Here is a 24,298-nt window from a genome sequence, read left to right as displayed (position 1 = left end):
TCTCACTCTCATCTTTTTTCTGAGAGACAGTAATTACTACAGCATTTACAGTGTCTGTTTTGTCCTAAACACTTCTACATGGTACAATGCAGTTTAGGTAGTTAATGTGCCGCACTTGTACAAATGTCTGAAATTGCAGGGTATATTTAGTGTAGAAATGGTAAGATGTAAGATCATATATCATATTAATCCTATGTTACAACCTCTCTACTCTCCTACAGATTTAAGGACCCGAGTTCCCCAGCAGAGTCCAACAAATCCTCCAGAAAGTGAGTCACTGTAACAGTTGTTAATATCACATTTGTGAATATGGAGAACATGCAATGATTTAATGGCTGCAGCTCCAGCATGGACTGATTAACCCCTTAATACTCCAAGTGACCACAGGGACTTTTGGTGGGGCTATTCTTTAGTAATAGACGTAATATAACACTTTTGGCATGCTGGTGGTCCATGGGCTGTAAGGGGTTAAGAAGGACATACGCAGCCTTTTCAAAATTCATTTCTTGTTTCTCTTGTTGATATCTTACAGATATTTTTACACATTTTAAAATCTATTTTCAGCAGCCGTACCTGTAATTTCCACACTACGCACTGAGCCCACAACACCTTCACTCACTGGTGAGGTTCTGACATTAAGTATGAGATGCTCTCTCAATATTATGTTGTGTAGTATAGCCCCAGCTTTAATAAAAAAGGCTACATACTAAGAGTCACACACTAACAGAGTCACACACTAACAGAGGTCCAGGATATTTACACTCGAATGATGAGCTCTGTTGTGTTCTTACAGTTGTAAAAAACTAACCATTATCATGCTGCTCACAGATTAAAGACTGAATTACTAAATCATCTTTGCTAAACCATTAAGACCATAACAAGCTATTCAAATGCATGTATAATTCCCAGATTCAACAGAGACAGAAGTGTGTTCTACATCAGAAAAGAAAGCCACAACAGGTAAATAACAAACTAACTAGTGGACTGTACAGTACACAGTACAGCACAGATGAATTCATACTGTCATGTTTGGCTTTAATTAATTATTAATTAATTATCTTTTTCAAATAATGGTATCATGCAATATTAGACAGTATTTATACCTGTTATGACCTTCATTCTCTGCTACAACTGTAAAAACAGATGTTAACCAAGAATTCACCAGAATTCAGTAGATCCTTCAAAAAGCAAGTCATCTTACATCATGTTAATATCACAATCAATTACAATTGAATTCAAATGTATTTGTATAAATATGTCATACACACATATATATGCTGTGTATCATCCAGTCAGCTGAACTAGTGAAATTTAATGAGAATAGTTTTAAGCTGCCTGAATGAAAACTGAAGCCACATGTTTTAATCTGTTTACTATTGTTCATTATTTCTAACTCGAGAATTAAGTCTGAAAATGAATTTCTGAATGGGTTCATATGCACCTTGTTTCAGTAAATAGCAGGCAAAGACCAATGTCATGGGTGATGTAGTAAAGTTCCTGCCGCAATGTTATTTTATACATTATACATTATATTATATATTATTAAGTTATTACATAACTTGATGTTGGTAGACTGACCGTGCCCTAACTCTTCCTCCTCAGCCCTATGTATACTTTTCTCACTAATTCCAACTTCATGTCAAAAAACATCGCACCCACCACTTCCCTTCTGCTTCTCATTCACCCCTCTATCCAGCTCCATGGGTATGGTCCATACTCACGATGTGTTTCATTGCCTATGTGTTTCATTGTAGCCTACATTACCTTTAGCCACCTAGGCTACATAAAAACTGCCCCAAATCCATTTTCCAGGCCTAAAAAGTAGCTTAGCATAGGCCTGCTAGTTAAACAAGTAATAGCCTAATAACAAAATGCTGCCCGCTGAATCAATTATCCTAAGCTGTTTGTGAAAATGCACATTTGTGAAGTAATGATGTAAAATATATGCATTCAAACATTCCCATTTTTATGCTTACTGTTGCTGTTATCATTCAGGAACATTTGTCAGACAACAGCTTGTCATAGCACTGGCAGTCACTGCTACCAGTGCATTCTTGGGTGGAGTGATGATCATCGTTCTCTGCAGGTTTATAAGTAAGTTCAACAGCTACTGCACATCAGTTTCTACAGTGAAGAAAAACAGATCTTATCATATTGTGTGGAAATAATTGCACAATACTTAGCTGAGAGCTCAGAAATGCTGAAATGTGTTTCATTGCAGGAAAACAGAGGAGGAAAAGGTTAGCAACATTCAGTTAAATTATCAATATTATAATAGTCATCAAAATGCCATAATATTAATGCATGCCATTGTTTACATCTATAATCTTGTCACTGGGGGTTTCAGAATATATTTATTTATTTATTTATTTATTTATGTATTTATTCTTACAGATTTACAATCAACTCAAAATCAAGGGGAGATCAGGGTATGTTTGACAAGTGGAGGCTTTCTACCAAATTAAGTATAAAAATACTAGAACTATGCGTACTTCCATTGAATTCAGCTGATTTTATTTGTTTTTCATAAGGCATGATGGCCATGCTCAGTACTGAGGAAGTAAGTAATAAAACTTACAGTACAGTTCTGGGCCACAAGTTCAATAAAATAAATATTTAAAAAAAACTCTAAAATCTTTTCTCATAAGTCTGGCACAGGAGCTTCCGGGACCTATTCGGTGATGTCGTCAATGCCCACATCTTTCCAGCCATCAGGTAACTGATTCTGTACAATAGGCTAGGTCCATAAATACAGTAACTGATTATAATTTTAGAAGAGTTTCAAGTAAAACTAAGAAATCACTCATTTTGGGGTGGATATTATTTTCAGGAGTGACAAGGAAGGGTTCATGACTAACACAACTAATAAGAGCCAACATTTAGTAAAGGTTTTTAAACAACTCAAGATGAACTGAAAACACCATAACAGCTGTCTTTACAAGCTACTAATGAAGCAGTAATGTAATAATAAGATGTAAACTAATGTAATATAACTTAACTATAGATTTATTGGCATCACTGTTGTTGGCAAATCCTTCATATAACAAAATAAACATAAATATGATAGAATACCTAACAAAAACAAGTGATTTTGTTCGTTAAAATCTTTTTAAAAAATGATTGTTTGTTTCACCAAGCCTACACATGTAATATGTATATATTTATTCATTGTGTTTATATTCTGTAATATATATATATATATATATATATATATATATATATATATATATATATATATACAATGAAGTTCATCAGAAGAGCCTTATTTGTGTTAGTGGAGTTTCTTTGAAATTATAATAAATGTAGACATCTGATCCATCCATCCGTTTCTTTGCAGGAGGTACGGCGCCCACTAACAACTGCAGTGATGTAAGTTTTGTTAAATAAATATTTAGGATACTTCTCCAAGAATCTCTAAAGTAAAAATATATTTTATTATTATTTATTTATTTATTGTAGTATTTTGCTTTTCATCCAGTCTGATCCACAAGCTAAGACATACTCCGAGATCACCTCATCAGCAGCTCCACCTGAACCCTCAGGTAAGAGAATCTACAGAAATGAAATGTGTTAAACCCTTCTGAAAACACAGCTGTTATTACATGTAACATTTACTTGTCAAATCAAACAAGGGGCTAAGATATATACAATTTAGCAGCTTTCAGAACAGCATTTTCATATTCTCATAGCTGTACAAATGTAGATGTACAATTTTTTTCTATGAATTTACTATTTTTGATTTAAGAGAGGATTTGCAAGTAAACGCTCAGTACTAAGCAATATTTGTGCAGTGAAAGACTAAATCATTTTATTTTCAGGTTCCTGTAAGGCAAAAGAAATCTTTGAAAAGACTGAGGTGAGTAACATGTCTTGTTATCAGGTACTGTTAATTGTCATTTACATTTTACATTTACATATAAGGCATTTAGCAGACGCTCTTATCCAGAGCGACTTACAAAAGTGCTTTGCTGTTTACTTAAGAATAACCTCAGCTAGTTTGAAAAGGCTAAAATTCAAAGACACCTTCAAGTTAAGACACTGTCAGACATCAAGATGTGCTATCATGTCACATAAGGAACCGCAGGCTTTTCACACTCAGTGTTAGTTTGTGGTTAGATCTGCATCAAAACACAATGCAGTTTCATATTTCTGTTGCAGCTATACTGTAACAGTGTCCCCTTACTTCTAATCTAGTTGGAATAGTTTTCAATGATGCCACTTTTACTAATCCCTTTGTGTTATATTTTCAGAGTAAACTATTTGTTGTTTTATATTTAATACTTGATATAACTGAACATTTTAATTATGTGTTTTTACAATATTCTGTTTTTTATCCAGTCTGGTCCACAAGCTGAGATGTATTCCAAGATAACCTTAATAACAGATCCACCTGAACCCTTAGGTAAAAGAATCTACAGAAATCAAATATGTTCTGGAAACATTCTAGTTATAATGTTATGTAATTTATTAAAGCAAACAACATGGGCTAATGTATACACAATGTAGTCACTTTCAGAACAGCATTTTCATATTTCACATTCTCACAGCTGTGAATTAGTCACGTCTGTTCAGCAATAACTGGAGGAAGTGAGCTAATGGGTGTGTCTTTTTTGTTGAAACACATCAAAATCTTCACTGACTTATAAAATACATGTACAATACAAAATACATGCAAATAGAAATTCTTTTAAATTGCCATTGATGCCCTTTCCCCCAGCAGTGACAGTGGAAAGTTTCCTGAAAGAATAAAATTCTATTGTTTAAACTGTACAAAAAAGGCAATTAAATATTACATAAGACACAATTACTAATGAGAATGGTTTAAAATAAATTGTAATAAACTCCTGTTCCATTAACCTGTATTAAAAGAAAGGAATATTATTTCCTTCTCCTGTAAATGTATTATTTTGGATTTTAAGAAAGGTTTTGCATTAGTGAATCAGCTAGCTCTGCAGTTCTGAACAGTATTTTATTGTGTAAAATGACTAGTTTTACCAGGCTAAATAATCTCAATTGCAGGTTCCTGCGAGGCACAAGAAAACTCTAAAAAGATTGAGGTGAGCAATATGTCTTGCTATCAGCTACTGTAGTAACTTTCAGACATTAAGACGGGCTGATGAAGGACATCGAGTCATTTTAGAAACTCAACCACATACATTTTGTGGTTAGAGCTGCAAGAAGACACAAAGCTTGTTTTCCATTTGTGATGCTGCTCATACTGCACATACATCAGAAAGCCCCCAGAAAGAGTTACAAATAAGTTTAAAATGTGCCCCTTTCTTCTAATCTAGTTGGATTGATTTTCAATGACACTTTTTTGTTTCAGCTAATCCCTGATTTCTTTGTGTTCCATTTCATATTTGCAGAGCGACATTTATCACATGTATTGCACCATCCCTGACTTACATGTGACCTCCAAACAGAATGATTCATTCTACAGCCTGTTGCAGATGCAATAATACTTCCACACTATTAGAACGCCACAGTCAACAGTTATGTAATGCAAATCTTATTATATAGTTAATGCTTTGTGTAATTCATATTTAATAGATATGCCATATCTTTGCAGTGAGATTTTCTGACTTATGTTTGCATTTTGGTTATGTCTTGATCAAGACCTGATACTGTTTTATTTTACAGAAGTAACCCTTTTTTAAATGACCCAGTGATGGGAGACTTCTGCTATTGCTTTACATGGTATTTTTCCTTAATAAACAACACTTAAATAACCTTTACACAAGTTTAATATTTGGAAATTTGTTAAACAATACTTCTATATTTTTATTTATTCTACAAGGTGATAGATAAAACCTTTAACATGTAAAAACATTGAAACACTTATAAAAATACTACTTGTTAATTTGTTTGTAGTTCGGAGTATTATAACAAAACATTTAACCAAAACAGTTACACGAAAGTTTATTATTTACAATTATGGGGGAAAATGTAACTAAACACATTTGTAAAATGTAATTAATTTATTAATAAAGTTATTTTAAGGGGAGACAGACATTGTGCCTAGACATTTTAAACTGTTAGTCACACAAAGAATGTGCTACTATTGTACTTCTACTTTCAGTCTGCCCATGGCCATGAGCATACACCTTTTCACAGGCTTACATTCAGGCTCTGACGTACATCTCGTATGCTTAATGATGTGCATTTAAACTGCTGTCTAATGCTGTCTGGTGTGTTTATACCATACCAATGAGTTTCATTTCTCTGTATTTTGTTCCTCTGTTTGACCAGCCAGACCCTGCATTTGACCATAAATCCTTAATGTACTTATTGTATACCTGTCACATGACCTGTGCCAATGGAAGAAACAGTTCCTATTTTTTGGTCATGTTTCAGTAGGCTGCATATTTCGTAAAGACAGACAATACACTGAGTGTATAGCATGAAGCACTTAATTTTCTTAATTCTCTGAGGAAAATCTAATTATATCCTCCCAGATTTCGAAAGGTCAAAAAGGCCTAAACCAAGACCAACACTAAAAGAAGGAATAAATCATGACTTTTAATTAAAGGCCTAAACCAAGAGCCAAAAAACCCAACGGGATTGTTTGATGGAAAATATGCTTTTATTTACAACAAATGGCTTTCATTTTAAGGTAAAGATCTGAGCATTTAAAAGTTTTCATTAACAGTTTTTAAGCAGGCAAACTTATGAGGAAACCTCTGCTATCTTTGCAATTTATTAAACACTTGATTGACAGAATTTTGTGAAATGTTCCGAACTTTTCTGTCACTTCATGCACATATTTAGTTTGAATTAAATTATCTCTTGAAACAAAATGAGAGGCAGACAAATGAGAAAAACATGATGGTACAGAATTCTTTTTTTTTTTCTCAGTTCCTCCCGCTGTAAATACAAATAATGACTGACAGGGTTTGAATAAATCTAAAAAAGCAGTGGCTTTGCATAACCAGCTCCAACCTTCAACATGGTGTGGATTTCCTGGCTTAGTTTAATAACAATACCATCACCATATTTAACAGTCTCTTGACATTCATAAGGTCCTAAACCCTCTACGTATCAGCAGATTTGAGGTCTGAGGTCATAATGATTCTGTCAGTAAGCTGAATTTGACTTTGCTGCATTTAAGTTTTCCCCTAGCTATTGGCTAGCTTATGCCAAGCTTCTTTCCAATGGGTGTTCATGGTGGAAAGCTATGGTTCACGTCAAAGGTCACCTGCAGATGAGGAAGGTAAAGAGGGGGAACACAGTGGCCACCAACGTAGGATAAAGAATCACAGCTGATCCACACTCCATAGCATTCTCCTGCAGAGAACACACACACACACACACACACACGATTAGCATTAAAGCTAAAGTTAAACAGTTCCTTAGAAATCTGTTTTTTGGCACATTGGCAGACCAACCACCTGAATATAAACAGTATGGCTAAATATTGATTGTATACAGTCCTACATTATTCAGTAGTATTTTTCTGTTACAACAAACACATTTACAAAACATAGGGTCTACAGCAGCCCTTTTTAGGGTAAGTAGTTTTCTTGCTTTAGATGATAATACAATGAATCCTTTAATACTGATAGTAAACTAGTTATTTTTGATCATACACTATTTCCAGACACAAATTGCTTCTATAACCATAGAAGTGTTCTTCCAACTTCACAAATTGCACGTCTTTGTGCCTCTCTCAACTTGCAAGAAGCAGAAATAAAGGTTCATGCATTAACCAACTGCTGTTCTGTTCTGCCTGCTGACCCTCTTAAAAGCTGCAATACATTCCAATTTTGCAGTTTAATTACTCACACACATTTATATTTATCCAAACACATTACACCTGCTTATTTCTAGTTGCATTGGCCTCTAATAACTTTTAGTCCTATAAGTTGGAGCTTTGACAGCATCAATGAGGCTTGACCTCCCATGACCCTGTCGCTGGTTCACGGTTATCCTTCCTTAGAGCACTTTTGGTAGGTACTGACCATTGCATCCCAGGAACACGACACAAGACCTGCCTGATGTTGATGGAGATGTTCTGACCCAGTCGTCTAGGCATCACAGTTTGGTTTTTGTCAAAGTGACAGAGAATCTGTTCACTTGCTGTCTAAACAAACCAATTGAAAAAACCACACATATACACTCATGCACACAGACACAGTACCTCAGGATGGAAAGGGTGACAGGAGTCTGGACGTTTGCGGTCCTTCTGAAACTTCAGCCGTTCACACTTAAGTGACTCATTGTGTGTTTATAGGTTAAGGGTGATAAGCACACAAAGATGACACAACTGTTCTTATAAAAACTAAAGGAAAATACCTCCATTCATTTATAACCCAAATTCATAAATCATTACAACTATCCCAATTAACAAGAGTGTCAGAGCACGAAAGACAGTGTTGTGATTATTTTGAAACTGTATTTACCATTTTTAGCAACATTTCTAAAAGGATATAGATGATTTCAATTGGTTCCATAGTGACTGGAGGGGTAGAGCTACAGTCACATTTGTTCTCCACAACTACCATGAAGAGGTTACTGCTGGGTATCTGCTGAATGACAAACGTTCTAATAGAGAAAAAGATAAAGAATTGTGAGAACAATTAATGTTACAGAATGTAAAAGACAACATCCACTCAAACTAAATCAACCCAAAAATTCATTAAGTATGTATACCTATTCAAACTACTGTGAACTGTCCACGAAAAAAAAAAAATTACTTACTTAACTTAAACTAAACTTAATGTATTCACACTATAAATATACATTATTGATTTTAATGTGATATTACTACTATTATATGACTGAAGTAACAAGGTAATAAAAAAATAGTGAATTCAAGACTAGAAGACTTGGAGAATTTTAAAACAATATATAAACAATCCACAATGAATACTTAACAATAGTAAAAGTTCAGATCAGGTATGGTTTCCAGGCTCTGTGAATTCAGGCCTCTTGTCAGCAGTGGCACACTTTCAGTTACAGTCCTCAATGTTTGTACCAAAGCTTAATAAAGCCAGCTAACCACAGGTTATGCTTCCTCTGTAGTGTATCTGTGTCCTGTATCAGCAACACAGTATGATGTGGCACGTTTTGTCTAGTCTAGTAGTCTCAGCTCCAGTTTACCTTTTTTCATTCGTTTAATTCAGCTTGTTTACTGTTATGGTAAACAAGTAATACAGATGTTCTACTCTTCCCCCTGGTTAAGAGTTTAGATACCTCACGGTTGCTGAAGACATGGCTGCTAACACACAAACTAATGCACACACACACCCACACACCTCATGCAGCCTTCACAGTCAATGCTGCCGGCTGTCTCTTTGATTGTGCGCTCTGAGACGAAGGCTGGGTACTCTGTGTCACACGGAACCATCATGGTCCTTCGTTGAGCTCTCTCAGCTGAAACAGACACATACAAAGATCCAGCAAATCTACCAAAATGTTTTCAGGCACATACATTCATTATTTTACTCACCTTTTGCAGTGGAGTCCACATTCCACCAGCTGTACAAGTTAAACTCCAACAGAAATCTGTGATGAGCAAAACATATCTTAAAACCTGATCCTGGATGATACTATTATAAACTATATAGATATTATAGATAAAGACCAAAATAAGAAGTTAAATATGCAGCAAGGGAGCACAATCTAGTATTGCTCACATGATGAGTTCACCGAGAAGCCATTTCACAGCAGCAAAAGGCTGAAAGAAAGACAAAAATACCAACCAATACTTCAATTACAGGTCTGGACCCAATGATAAAGATTACGCACATATTCTGTGAATTTATAGCAGAAAACGCTAAGTACTTTACTAAGTTACTAAGTTCTTTGAATTGTCGTGGTGGTGACCGGAACCAGATGCCTTACACTCGCAAAGGCCATTTTTTATGCTGGTGAAACAGTTACAGAACAGTAAGGGGACAGTAAACCAATAAAATGGTCTACAATACAATTTCACATAACAACTGTTACTTTACTATTATCGTTTACATCTCAATTGAACATGAAGAATCAGTGGCCATTTGGGGGGGGGTTACACTGTTCTCCAGTAGTGCTGTGTAACTGTATTATGTTTAAGTAATTCCACAATTATACACATATCCAGTACTGTATTTAGATTATGTGATTCTGTAATTGACTCACGTCCAATAGAGTGTGGGCACTGTCACTGCTACCTGCATACTCTTTACATAGAGCCTGGTAATCATACAGCGTGATCCTGCCAGAGACAAAGATACACACACATTGTGCATGAAGTAGCTGTGTTTGTGCATGTGTGCTATAATGCTAGCTGGATTACTACATTATTCAAATGAGTTTAGTACAGTGTGTTTATACTTGACTCTAGGCCACTTATGAGTAAGTGTTCATGTGTATTTAGGAAATTGTTATTGGGAGTGTAATATTTTTATATGAGCCAATTGTTACATGTATACTTAATATATACTTGTGTGCGTGTGTGTGTGTTTCTGTTTGTGTGTGCTTGAACTTGGCCCTTCACCTTTTAAAGGAGCCCATTAGAAGCAGTTTGTTCATGACTGCCCCCTCCACTGCCCCAAAAAAGAAACCGGTCTGAGGTATAAAAGCAGAAGAGAGGCTTATAATACCCTGCAATATAAACTCACCCACCAACTGCACCGTGCAAACCACAAGCTAAAGTTATTATGCACATTTCATTTTTGGGTCTGAGGTTTCTGACACTGTTTCACATAATGTTAAATAGAAATGGACCAAAGTTGATTGCATATCTAAAACTGCAGTTGCAACAACCATGAAGCCTGAACTTTATCTGTCAACTTCATTGGTCAGCATTTCTTTTAACTAGGGTGGGGCGATATAGCAAAAGTACTACATTATGATATTTAAAGACAATACACAATATATTCAGATACTTCTGAATACAGTAAATTTTATTCAATTTGATGTTATTAATTTAACATTTGCGGCACTTAATCAAATCAGTCTAGTTATACTGTTTGTAAAGAAACATGCAGTTGATCAGTGCTCTTTAAGCACTAACAATATTTTCAACATGCTTAGAAAAGCATATTGTGTATCACAATAACAAAATGCATCATGATACAACAAAAACATGTTATATTATCCAGACCTACTTTTAAGAGAATTGCCTCTTTTACAAACTCTTAAGAAGACTGACCTGAGAGTAATCTTCAGAGACCAGAATAAAGCCATTGTTGTCTATTAGGTAACACTTAATGTCCTGACAAGAGAAAAGAAAGAAAAAGAAAGTATATATTCAATAAAATCACTACTATCACAAAAACATTTCTAGACTAAGAGGCTGACAAGTGTGCTTAATTAGTAGCTTTCTTTGTTTTTAGAGAGAGAGAGAAAGAGAGAGAAAGAGACGAGACATTACCTCATTATCACAGCTTATGGTGCATTTCCCATCCAATGCATTGCACTGTGTAATGCAGAGAGAAGATTTTTAGTCTAGTTTATCTGTTAATGAAACATTCTTCCCTATTCATAGACTGAATACCAACTGTATATCATTAACTGCCATGAATACAATGTCATGTATAATAAACATACAAGTACATCTTTTACTAAAGTTTATGTCACTTTAAACTTTCTGTAAGCAAACACTTACAAGACCAAAAATAGCTGCACTGCAAATGAATAAATTTGCCTTTTTGGCAGCACTCACCTGTCGGCTAGCGGTCCAAAATTTTCTTTGAAAGAAGTCCAATTTCATCTGAATCCCAACAGCTGCAGGAAATGTGATGAAACAAATAAATAAGCTTTATAAAATTTAATGACAGTATGGGGACAGTATGTCTTTGTTTACACCTTGCATTAACATCAGTTTCATCCCAGATAATATCTGGGTATACTTTAGCTGGATTCTGTTTTACAATTTACAATTCCATTTACAATTTTACTGTCCTGCATAAAAATTCCCACTTTACTCATGGTAATCGACGTTCCTTGCGGTTTCACATATGCTAATACCATCGTAATATACTCTGTCAAACCTCCTTAAAAACATTTAAGGAATCGTCAGCATTGGTGGAGGAGAAGCTTTCTGATGTGGTCAATGCTTTAGGGACTTTTTGAAAACCAGCAGTAATAAACTGTGTCTGCTTTCAGTAATACACAATAACATTAATTCATGTACATTAATTCATGTAATTCTTTTTAAACAATATGTGGACACAAAGTGTGTACTTTCACCTCTAGAACAACAACACACCTGCCATAGAGGTAAAAAGGAGTGTTGCGGTAACACCACTGAACAACTCATAAACAACTGTGTCGAGTAACTGAGACGGATTCCACACGCAGTGGAACTGTAAATGGTTCAAACATTATAACAGCTCCATCAGTAAAGTGTTGTTTCAGTCGCAAGTGAACGTTCTCTATAATACTTCCAGCTATGGTCGATCATCTCTAAATAAATCACTGAGCACACACTCACACACACAAAGCAAAAGTGTCTGAAACAGTAATACCTACTCATGTAAACTTTATCATCAGATGCACTTTCGCTTGACTAACTGTACACATGTACACTTGTGTTACATGTGGTCAAGATGTCAAGATCACCTTGAAATGTAGTTTGCATCCTGGGCGTGTTTAAATCAGAGCAAGCCCTGATCACCAAAATCACAGGTCAATGCAAACAGCGTAAACAGCCTCTATTCCTCATCGTCTGTAAAGGTAAACTTCTAAAGTAAAATGCTGCACTGACCTGCCACTATAGGGGATTTTCTGTCATCCAGAAGCTGGATAGCAGTACTGGCCAACACCACACTTTTGTTCTCTCCTGCTGAAATACACATACATTCACACACCACTTCAGTGTCATTCCAGCCACTAGATGGTGTCAAATCCACAGCTATGAAAACAGCAAGAGCTGCACACAGCCTTATAGAAAGTATTACATATTTTTTGTGTTTAGTGTCATTTCAACCATTAAAGACAGTAACATGTCATAATTAGTCTTGTCACTTTTACATTTCATTTACATTAAACAATATTACTGAGTTTTTTATTCTAGAATATATGTTTTAAAGTCATGTCTACAGGATGTGTGTCCTACCTGAACTAAAAGGAATGGAGTATACAAAAGTGCCAGGAACCTGCTCAGCTGCTCTTTTATACCACAGTGGAAAGTGATCAGCATTAAAAACCCCCTCATTATCCTCAGCTGTCAGCAGGTCCCTCAAATACACACAAAAACACACACATGGCATTTTAATATTATATTACATATTCTATATCTCTACTTTATATGCCGTATTTTTTTTCATATTTTATGATAATGCAACTTATCTCTGGTGATCATACACCATGCATTCATTAGACAATGCAATAACATCAGGCTGGTGACTGTCCGGTGATACTCACTCATTGGTCAGCTGCTCCGTGGCCACAAACAGGTTGGTTCTTGAGAGGCCAGTGCGCGTTCCAAGGAAAGCAATCTCTACCCCTTTATCTGGGTTTCTGCACATTGGAAAAATAACAAAACATGTAACAAACATGTCACTCAACTTCAGGCTTTTAATTTTAGTGTATTTAATCTTTTAATCTTTTAATTTCAGTTTAGTAAAAAAAAGACCACACTTACTCAGACTTGTTAAGAGCCAGTCCAGTCCAGTAGGCCTCAAGTGGTGCGGTCACCACCGCATCAAACAGAACCTGCTGTATAAGCTCCCTGTCACCTACAGCAAGTCACAGGGGACACTTACACACTCCCAGCACACCCAGCTACATCAGCTCATAATGAGGACAATGTTCAGATCACTGAGGCAATTATTGGCAACAAGAAAAAAACTGGAAACGCTGCAGCATTATTCAGACAAAGAAAGTGCCCAAGAACATACAGTGAACCCAACAATACCATATATAACAATACTGTTCTTTAAATATGTGCACACATATTCATACCCCCAGTACTGCTACACTTTTTATTCATGAGGTGTGACATAGAATATAAATAGGAAATGTAATGAATTGTGTATTTTAAAACAACTGTTCTAAGGGAAAGAAACTCCATGGTTCTCCAGAGGAAGGGGCATTAACCCTTTGGATCAAGACCAGAAAAAAAAAGTTTTCTCAGTCTGAATTCTGAAGTTGTGACACAATGAGGAAATAAAACATTAATCAGTATGATAGACATTTTATGAATTAAGAAAAGACATTCAACACCCAATCCCCGTCTAAAAATATTTATCGTTTTTAATTCGGTCACAAAGCTGAATGCAATTTTGAATCATTCCTTCTTGCATTATTTATAACAATAATCTATATTACACTTACAAAATCAACAAGGATTTAAAACATTCTACAGTTTTTGTGCACGCATATTCATACCCTATACCAATTTCCCCAGTACTGCTACACTTTTTTATTTATGAGGTGTCACGTAGAATATAAATAGAAAAATACTAAATGTAATGAATGGAGTTTATGAGAGGTATTCTGACAGTTACTCACATTTGAGGTGAGGTTTGCGTCCAGTCAGAAAGAGCTTGATGGCCTGAATCTGCGTAAGGTAACGATGTTCGTGATGCTCATCTGTGTTGCAGTAGGTCCTGCGGGTTCAAAACATTGACATTCATTTATTATCTACTAGAGTGGTGTCACAGACATAATGACATAGATCCCCAGAATTATTAGAAACAAATTAAATAACCAATTGTACAACAAAGAATGAGTTGTCTAGCAATGCAGATAACTCCAATATTCACACATCTGCAACTGACCTATGGTACCTATAACTGGATTTATTAATGTTTACAAGTACATTACCATTCATGTGCTAGAGCCACATCTGGCTGCTCAAGATCACGGAGACCTGAAAAGCAAAATAAACTATGAACAATGTTGGAAATCTAAAAGGTCATTTCTGTGGAATTTAGTTTGTTGATTTCACAGACTACGCAAACTCAGGTAAAATCGAAAAGAATCTTTTTGACACCCACATCTATTTTAAATGAGGCCAGTCTTAAAACATTGCTCATCATTTGTACTTCTTCATAATGCATCATAATGGTGCATAGTGCTTTTTAACCTTTTTCACCCACCATCAGGAATGAACACAGAAATTTGAAAAAGCGTACATTAAATCAACTTTAACGTTCACAATACATGGCTTTCTTTCTTTTCAATGTAATGTCATCGTGGCCCATTAAAAAAATTCAATGGGGAAGAAGGAAAATTCTCCCTCAGAACTTTCTGCTCACAGTGGACCACAGCCCACTTCCCAAAAAGTGAGTGAATAAGTGATGGACTAAATACGCAGGTATGAAAGTGGTAAAATGGCCGATGTCTTTGCTGAATTAAACAAGACCTGCCCATTGCCCCAGAGGAGTCCAACCGCTCCCAAGCAGTGTGTGTGACGAGCTGTGTGACGTTGAGATTGCAGAACTCAACATGGTTATCATATCCAGTTTAAAAGACCACAAACATAACTTAACATAAATAAATAAACATAAACAAACAAAAGACTTCAGGCTCTATTATCACAAACAATATGGGGACAGCTGACCACTGAGAAGTAAGAGCTACAGCAGTAGCATGAGAGAAATAAAGGGGAGAGACTCACCAGATTCCAAAGAAACATTTCCTTTAAAAAAGTATTTTCCATGGCCTCGAGACAAAGCCACTCCAACACTAAACACACAAACAAACACAAAACACACACACACTCTTTACAGTAACTACTGCAAGTTTATATAAATAAATAAAATTACTTATTTATGTATGAGTTCATACAGTGTATTATTTTCATGTATGCTGACAAAACACAAAGTTTATGTACCTAAACGGAGTTCCTTTGATGTCGGTAAAGTAGTAGTCATTGTGCATTGACAGAACACGTTTCTATACAGGGAAAAGAAAAAGTTATGTGTGAATAAAGAAATCTGAAAAAAGTTTAATGTTTTTATCTTTATGTTTTTAATACATAATTAACCTAACCCCTTTGTCGACAGTCCGTTTCACCTCCATGGAGAAAGTGCCAGTTTTCCTGTTTACCATGGCGGTCCTCAGCTGAAGGGGGGGGACATGGCAATGCAACACTGCTGAAATAACTAAAACCTGTTTCTGAAATGTATTACATCAAGAGATTTAAAATTCCATAACAATCAATTATTCATCTTAATTAAGATTAAAATGGGGGCAATAAAAGCAGCAATTGAGAGCCACTGTAATATATTTATGAAAAAAAAAATCAAATAATTATAGTATTATAAATGAAATTATGAAATAATATGAAATAATACAGCAGTTTAAGGGTTTAACAGGACAAAAGAACAAAAATGTGCAATAATTATGAATAATAATTAATAATAATAAATGATTAAACTAATAAAATGTTTTAAACTAATATCTATACAAAAGGTTGGAAAAGTATTCAAATTCAAAGTCTTATTTTCTATCAGCTACATTTTAAACAGCACATAAATTCATGACATGTGTCTGCCAGCCAAAACACCAGTTTACGAGAAACAAAAGTGTTCATACAAAATCATCAGTGTCCTCCCACTCCACCTCTGACAGGTCCACACTGCTGTAATGAGCCTTACGCCTCTTCTGACCCTCCTGGTACTACACACACACATGCACACCATACACAAAAACACACATGCACACACAAGAACAGTTTAACCGAGAGCAGAGTAATAAATCTGGGGACACACAAGTCACAGGATGTCCACAAGACAGAAACAGGATGTGGGTAGTTTAGGGGCAGGTAGTTTTTCTCCTGCAGGAGTTTTAAACCAATCATACACTCCACATCTCATACAATCATGTGGGTGATTTCACTAAGTTTCCAATAAATTAGACAGATTGTCTAAAATTAGACAGCTTGTCTATAAATTTGTGGTTATGCCTAGGGCTGGGCAATATGGTCAAATTACTATATCACAATATTTAAAGACATTTTACACGATACACAATATTTATCACGATTCATGTAATCACAGACTAAATACATCAGTACAGACAGAATAACTCTTCTGCACTGAACAAAGTGATTTTTATTCAACATCTGCTGCTCTTCATCTAATTAAATCAGTCTAATTACACTGTTTGTAATAAAACCTGCAGATGATATGTTTACTAAGCACTAACATAAAAATATTAAAAAATATATATATATTGTGTATCACGATAAGAAAACGTATTATGATACGATAAAATATTGTCATATTTCCCAGCTCTAGTTAAGCCCTAAGCAGCCTTAGAACACACTGTTGTCCATCATTGCTTTGGTGCTATAAAAAAGCCTCATTTTATATTTATTTAAACTCTTACACTTTAGTCTTTGGTGAAATAAATATACAGAAATGTTGGTGGACACTTCAAATCTACACAAATGAGAAGATAGAGAATGCAATGATGGGCTTTACAGAAAAACAGAAATACTTCTGTAAATCTTTAAAAAAAACTTTTGAATGATTCTAAGAGTGTTGGTTTAATATACAGATACTGTAAATGATATGAAGTAGAGTGTAGGGTTGTCTCAAAAGCCCGGAGAAGCTCCAGGTGAAGGACCACCTACCCCCAATGTCCCTGAATTACACTCGTGTCAGTGAAACTATACAATAATGTTACTAAATGTCTCTTTTGTCCATTTCAGAAACAGTTGTAAAATGTAATATTACACTAGTAAAGTTCTGGAGTAGACAGCTGTATTTAGTTCACCTAGGCTGTGAGTACTAGGGCTGCACAATACAGAGAAAATAATATACAATAATAACAGTGCTAAAATAGTGCAAAATGCTGTTTAATCAATTATAAAATAAAAAAATGTGTTTTAATTTGCTCCATAAAGGTAGATAAAAATGTATGACTTTTTCACATAAGATAACTTTACTGTCTGTTAGCATCCAACCAGAAGTGCAAAGTAGAGAAAATGCAAGATTTCAGGAGAGAATAATAAATGTGCGGTATATGTGAGCAGATGGTCAACACTGAGTTTGTGTTAAACACAAAGAGGGAAGTCATTTTGTCACTGTGCACTGGAATACACTGATTTTACATTATTTAAATGTGGTAGTGACTGATTCTAAATAAATAAAATGTAACACATTTTGCTAATTTGCCAACATCTGACATGTTTGAATTACATAAAATTACATATATTTTTTCAACCTCAAAATGAATGGGAATGCTTTCTTTTATTCTAAAGCTTATGATCAGTCCCACAACTTGTTTGCTCCTTTCAACAGGCTAAAGAAGTTCCTTGAGCTACTGATTGATTTCATAGCCAATATGATGACAATCCGACTAAATATATAATCACTGACATGCGAAAACCTTGTGAATCTCCAACACTTCATATGTTCAGGACTTATGGGTCAAAACGCCCTTAGAAATTCAGTGATCGGTCAGGATGCTCATATTACACCAAAGAATGATGCAATATGGCTTATTACCATATTGCATCATTCTGAAAATCAGTATTAAGTCCAATGTCACAATAATGATATATTGTGCAGCCCTAGTGTGTATCAACAACCCTTACTGTATTAACCCAGTACACCCACTGACCAGCCCAACACTGTTCAGCAACACAAAGTTAGTGTGGTCAGTACACACAGTCTAGATCTGCTAACACACAAAAACACATTCACACACACACAGTCTGCATGATCAAGTGTAGGCTGGTGTGGTTTGCACAACGTTTATACGAACACACACTGATACACATATCAGCACGTACTGTAGCCACTCTACCACGGTTACAGGCGCACACACACATACACACACCCACATACAGTCGCACACAGTGACTGAACGTTAGGAGAGGAGGGTCTCTGTGTTACCTCGGCTTTTAGCCCAGACCTGGCAGGCACCTGAAGGAGCTTTTACTCCTGCATGCAATACATCAAAGGAAAAGGGTTCGCATTACAAACTACAACTCCCAGCATGCACCTCCGCCTCCACCTCCGCCTCCGCCCAGCACTCACTCACACACTCTTACACACACTGTAAGCAGAATTAGCCTACCTGAAATTGGAGAGGTTTTTTTTAAGTAAGTATATAACAGTACTGTACAGCAGTTAATTTAAGACAAATTTGTTGACTTTTCTAAACAGCAAAACCACCACTGTTGAATGACCTCCTACAGACTTAAACTCTTTCTTAAAAGTCCATATTCTACATCTTTCTTGTGTTTTATTTATTTTACCCTTTAGTCTACTTTAAGACTGGAATACATATGCACATAAGTACTTCTCTGACTGGCTTGTTCAAAAACATAGGCTGGACACCTCTTGAATTGAACTGCATCAAATCAGTGTTCTCAAAGTTATACTGATATAAGCTGAACAGTCATATATAAATGTTTCTACGTGTGGCCATTATAAAAAATCCACAACTTGACGTTCAGAGCTGTAGGTCAGAATCCTGGTGATTTTGCTTTGGACTGTAGCGACCAAGTAATAAGCTGTTTATTCCACAGGAAATAACACAGTGCACTGTCACTCTATGTGGTCTCAGGCTAAGCATTTGTAAGTAATATTCCTTACCAGTGGCCGGAGGTCTGGATGCATTAGGATGTAGCCATTATTGGTGATGGCAAATGCGTAACCGTGTATTCCCAGCTGGGGAAAGGAATATATAGCTTTAACAGTTTTCTGCAAACAAGTATCAGTTCTCTCTGTATAACACACTGAAAGTGTTTGAGTGTTGTTAGTTAAAAATATAATGAAATCTCTGTATATATTTTTTAACAAATAATTTTTAATCCATACTTATGACAACGGATTGACCGTTCATATATAAAGCAATTATAATTGTTTAACTGATTGCTTTTAGCATCTGTAGTCTGTGTATGTGCTGACTGTGAACACTACCTTGTGTTTTGGGACAGTTTTCATGAGTTCCTGAATAGGAATATCTGTACCCACCACTCCCAGAAGAATGCCCTGGTTTTTCTGAGGAGGGAGAGAAAGAGAAAGAGAGAGATTAGTTATTAAAATCTTTACCTTTGATCTTACATACACATATACAAACACAAACAGACACACACATACACAAAAACAGTGCTCACCGTCTCATTCTTGGTGCTGAACACAGGCATGGCTACTGTGGTCATTGGGTTTGGACCTCGTTTTGCTCTAAGCTACAGGAAGAATGGGAGAAAGTGAGCAGGAGACAGAGAGTGAGAGGTGAGGAAAGCATGGGGAAGAAAGATGTAAGATATAGATCACACTAGCAGTCATAACAAATTGCTCAAATGCATTTTTTTGTAATGATCATTGAAAACACCTACAACTCAGCGTATTTTCCTTTTATTTACTTCCAATATATATATATATTCATATTTATGAACCGATTTATTCGTATTATTATCAATATTCTAGCTAACATTTATTTTTAGCTTCTTTTGCCATTTTTTAGATGTTTTTTACTAAATGTATCTTATCTTACTGTAATGTTCTTCTCTCTCTCTCTCTCTCTCTCTCACTCCCTCCCTCTCTTTTGGCATTTCTGTTATTCGGAGATTAAACTGAATACTGAATATAGGTGCATAATCAGTCTCAATAATAGTAGTATTAGTGGTAGTAGTAGTAGCAGCAGCATAATGTTGTTAAGACTGACTGCAGCAATTTCCAGCATTTAGTTTAGGTTGTGAAGAACAGTCAATTTCAAAACAGAATTCTTCTTCTTAAAATAATAATAATAATACCCTTTAACTACTGCACTTCATATCTTAAAAGATCTAATGCTTCACACAGAAAAAAACAAGGAACATCAGACAATAGAAGAAAAGACAGACAGAATGATTAAAATCAATTTCCCTGAGACTTTCTGGGAAAAAAAAGAAATCAGGACACTTCTGTCATAGTCTTTCTTTCTTCACTGGGGCAGGAGTCACTTTACTTTGTAGAAGCTAAGTGATATTGAATTAGCCTACAGAAACCCCCAGAGTGCATTCTGGGAAACGACCTTGTGCTCTCTCTTACCTCTCCTTCTCTTTCACCCCTCCTTCATCCCCTTCTCCCTCCCTCTCTTTCTCTGGCCCCTCTGCTCTGGTGTCAGTTTTATTACAGCTTTAGGAGATAAAGGGCAATGATCCACAAAGTGATGAATGGTGTGTCTCACTGGCCGAGATACAACGACATGCACTCTGGAGGACAACGCTCAACCGCCACACGTCTTGTGTGTGGGTGTGTGTGTGTGTGTGTGTGTGTGTGTGTGTGTCTGCATGCATGTGATAGAGCATATATGAATGATTACAAGTGTTAGACACTCAGGTGCACATGTGTGATAGTGCTGGTATAAAAGTGCATGGGGGTTGGTTATATGTGAGTGTGAAATTATGAGTTTTATCACAAGACAGGACAGCTTTTGTTTCACTCCACACACTCAGCAGACTTAAGCCTCCCTCTCTCTCTCACTCTCGCACTTCACTCTGCCTCTGTTTTCTGAAAGAGTCTGTTATATGGTTAAAATAACAAAAAAGACTGTAAAGATGATATTGTTTATTGATATTTAATGTATAATGTAATGTACTTCGGATGTTCACTGTTATTAGAAATTTATATTAGATATCTTTTATTAAGACTTTCACAAGGGGTTTTGTATTACACTTTTATACAGGTGTTTGTTTTAATAGAATGCCATCCTGGATATTCTTTTTATTAGAAATAAAGAACTTGGGTATTAATTTTATTAAAACCTCTACTTGGTTTTAACTGATACTTGGCATCAGTTCTATTAAGACATTAAACTGGGTTATTAAAATTTCATACTGGTTTTATTAGAACATCATCCTATTCTTTTTTATTCGAAATAAAGAACTCCATACCAGGCATTAATTTAATTATAACCACACCAATTAAATTAATTGTATTAAAAATCAGTCTGCATATTAATTTTAATAAAATCTCTTTGTTGATGTTTTGTCAGTCATTTTAAAATTATCTACAGCTCTGCTCATCATTTTGGACAGTTACAAAATTTTTTAAACATCTTATCACTAATAATTACGGAAACCAGTAAATTTGTAGAGACCTAGCATTGTATTAAATTTAGACTTCTTTCTATTTAGACACTTCTCTGTTTTATATTATTAAAATCAGAGATTCCCTATGTTTTGTAAATGGTAGGGGAGATACATTTATATGTACAGTCAGTACAGTCTTTTGCAGAGAATAAAGAATAAAGCCTGAAATGCAAGATAAGCTTTACCTTATGAGCCTGAGCAAGCTACGGAGAGTAAAGAGCAAAATGTCATTTTATAGTTACGTGTCATTGTGTTAACAGTAAACAAGCATTTTTTTTACGTTGTTTTTTTTTTCTTCTTTCATCTACACCGCAGCAGTGTCGTGCTGGGTGTCAGATGGAGGGGAGTGAACATGGGAGCTAATGAAGCTACTAATGCGCAATCATTTACACAGAGTGAAGAGGAGGTGGAGAGAATCATGCTTCTAAACACTTATTACACACGCGCACAACATACACACAAATAACATATTAATAACAATATTTTGCCCAAATTATATTAAATGTAAAAAACCACAAATATCCACACAAAAACATGCACACATATTTTGCCGTGACAAAATATTTTTAGCTATAATGCACATTAATGTATCATTTACATTTACATTATATTCCATATTATGGAACAAAATGTAACAGGCAACTGTAGTTTTAAATGGGGTTAATATGACAGCAGCAATACTCGAGATACAACAAAAACGATGTTTAAAATTAGACTAAATAAACAAAGTGTTTTGCACTTCTACCACACACAAAAGTATGAACAGAAGTTACATACTTTACAATACTGTATTTACACCCATTATACAGTACAAGAACAAAATGTAAAAAAATGTGTTGTAATAATGAAAATTATTGAAAACCACACACACGCACAGTGTAATGTGTACTCACAGCACTGTCCACATAAGCCTCAGTCCACACTGTATCGTGTTCATGGTCGATGACTTTTGGTCGGCTCATGACGTGCAGATACCTCATTACATTCTCCTGAACATCAGCCAGCGTAGAAATCTGACTGAAATAACCTGCACACATACGCACACGCACACACACACACACATATATATACATTTTTGATTATTTTAGTATTTATGTAATGTAAATGTGATGTAAATATAATGTAAACGTAATCGGGTAGTCAGGCTGTCAGGCAAGTAAATCCAGGCTACAGCAATTTTGTGGTTTTGCAAAATTTTTAATTCTACACATGAATCAAATGCTGAAAATTGTTGCTTAGTTAGTTATAATAATAATAATCCACTTGAATTATAGCACATTCTATTAATTAAAATGCTCCAAAAACATAGATTGCAGATAAAAAAAACAAAAACAGACAATAAAACAGAATTTTGCGCATTTGTAAATGCATTACTGTAATGCTGATCCAGCTGAATTGAGTCCCACTTTCTGACCTTAATGAGTACGTAACCTATTTAACTGTGTTCAAAATCTGTGAAAGTCACAAAGGCACCAGGTGCCAAGTGATGCAGCATTACTGCAAATGTATGTGTGTGTGTGCGCGTGTTGTGTGTCCGCGTCTCCGTGTCCAGCAGTCCGTGACAGAGGCACATGGGAGTGATCAGCACAGCAGCCGGGGGACTAAAGCTGACAGGAAGAGTGATTTAGGCTCACTTGTCCTTTGAACCCTGTGTGTCAGTCCTGCCGCAGTTTCCCTCGCGCCAATTCAGCAACCTTACAATGCCGTGCCACAGTGGGAAGGCACCGTGAACATTCAGCATAACACAGCGGGTACTGTGCACAGCTCAGAAAAAAAGCACCCTGAAATTACTATATATTAAATTAAATTAAATGTAGGTTTGAATTGAAGGGTCCATACCACAGAAAAAAATAGAAAAATATCACTGTTTTCTTAAAAGGGTTTTAATACTTTGTGTAAATACATCCCCAAACCTATATGGTCCATAAATGAAAACAAGAAAACAGCAGTTTAGTGCTGCAGTTATAAGGAGTGTTTTAGCGTAGCCAGGTTAATTTTGAGGGATGATGAGAGGGTGGAGAATTCTACAGAATACAGAATATAGATATATGTATATATGTTAAAGGTCCATGTGTGAGTTAAATGTGTGTTGTTCAGTGCAAACCTTTATTGGCACAGGCCATCCACTTCAGATTATCTGCAAAGGCTGACTCTCGTCCAATCAGGTAAGGGAAAATGCGCACCTAGATATAAAGATAGAAGGAAAACACACAACTGTTAATCACATTACTACACCACCACACATTCTGCCTCTGCTATTTTCATATTTTCTCTATTTCCTGTATATTTACCCTCACTTTATATTGTTGTGAATGATTAAATCCTTTGCTG

The 24,298-nt window shown here is 35.6% G+C and overlaps 2 protein-coding genes across 2 annotated transcripts in view; one reads left to right on the top strand and one right to left on the bottom strand.

The window, feature by feature from the left end:
• Nucleotides 1–157: 157 nt before the first annotated feature.
• On the top strand, nucleotides 158–5,740 carry LOC140542978 (uncharacterized). Its single transcript, XM_072665949.1, has 14 exons — nucleotides 158–269; nucleotides 565–621; nucleotides 910–960; nucleotides 1,996–2,094; nucleotides 2,222–2,240; nucleotides 2,395–2,429; nucleotides 2,532–2,560; nucleotides 2,649–2,715; nucleotides 3,338–3,369; nucleotides 3,479–3,542; nucleotides 3,819–3,856; nucleotides 4,339–4,402; nucleotides 5,020–5,057; nucleotides 5,367–5,740. Exons 1-14 carry the CDS (start codon nucleotides 158–160, stop codon nucleotides 5,457–5,459), a joined length of 798 nt encoding a protein of 265 aa, XP_072522050.1. The 3' UTR covers nucleotides 5,460–5,740.
• Nucleotides 5,741–7,191: 1,451 nt separating this feature from the next.
• The window catches only part of cacna2d3 (calcium channel, voltage dependent, alpha2/delta subunit 3), a 41,901-nt gene continuing 24,794 nt past the window's right edge, over nucleotides 7,192–24,298 (bottom strand). The window contains exons 12-38 of the mRNA XM_072665921.1: nucleotides 24,072–24,150; nucleotides 22,861–22,994; nucleotides 22,153–22,170; nucleotides 20,009–20,080; nucleotides 19,812–19,892; nucleotides 19,485–19,559; nucleotides 16,471–16,554; nucleotides 15,925–15,996; nucleotides 15,767–15,828; nucleotides 15,551–15,618; nucleotides 14,755–14,800; nucleotides 14,440–14,537; nucleotides 13,571–13,664; nucleotides 13,351–13,446; nucleotides 13,043–13,164; nucleotides 12,692–12,769; nucleotides 11,648–11,709; nucleotides 11,357–11,401; nucleotides 11,135–11,197; nucleotides 10,478–10,548; nucleotides 10,120–10,195; nucleotides 9,636–9,676; nucleotides 9,449–9,504; nucleotides 9,255–9,372; nucleotides 8,429–8,541; nucleotides 8,138–8,220; nucleotides 7,192–7,284 (exon numbers count right to left, since the gene is read on the bottom strand). Coding sequence (XP_072522022.1) covers nucleotides 7,192–7,284; nucleotides 8,138–8,220; nucleotides 8,429–8,541; nucleotides 9,255–9,372; nucleotides 9,449–9,504; nucleotides 9,636–9,676; nucleotides 10,120–10,195; nucleotides 10,478–10,548; nucleotides 11,135–11,197; nucleotides 11,357–11,401; nucleotides 11,648–11,709; nucleotides 12,692–12,769; nucleotides 13,043–13,164; nucleotides 13,351–13,446; nucleotides 13,571–13,664; nucleotides 14,440–14,537; nucleotides 14,755–14,800; nucleotides 15,551–15,618; nucleotides 15,767–15,828; nucleotides 15,925–15,996; nucleotides 16,471–16,554; nucleotides 19,485–19,559; nucleotides 19,812–19,892; nucleotides 20,009–20,080; nucleotides 22,153–22,170; nucleotides 22,861–22,994; nucleotides 24,072–24,150 — 2,100 coding nt within the window. The remainder of the gene's footprint in view (nucleotides 7,285–8,137; nucleotides 8,221–8,428; nucleotides 8,542–9,254; nucleotides 9,373–9,448; nucleotides 9,505–9,635; nucleotides 9,677–10,119; nucleotides 10,196–10,477; nucleotides 10,549–11,134; nucleotides 11,198–11,356; nucleotides 11,402–11,647; nucleotides 11,710–12,691; nucleotides 12,770–13,042; nucleotides 13,165–13,350; nucleotides 13,447–13,570; nucleotides 13,665–14,439; nucleotides 14,538–14,754; nucleotides 14,801–15,550; nucleotides 15,619–15,766; nucleotides 15,829–15,924; nucleotides 15,997–16,470; nucleotides 16,555–19,484; nucleotides 19,560–19,811; nucleotides 19,893–20,008; nucleotides 20,081–22,152; nucleotides 22,171–22,860; nucleotides 22,995–24,071; nucleotides 24,151–24,298) is intronic.

The sequence above is a fragment of the Salminus brasiliensis genome, chromosome 21, assembly GCF_030463535.1.
Source record: "Salminus brasiliensis chromosome 21, fSalBra1.hap2, whole genome shotgun sequence".
NCBI classification, from domain to species: Eukaryota; Metazoa; Chordata; class Actinopteri; order Characiformes; family Bryconidae; genus Salminus; species Salminus brasiliensis.
This window is presented reverse-complemented; position numbering and strand designations above follow the sequence as displayed.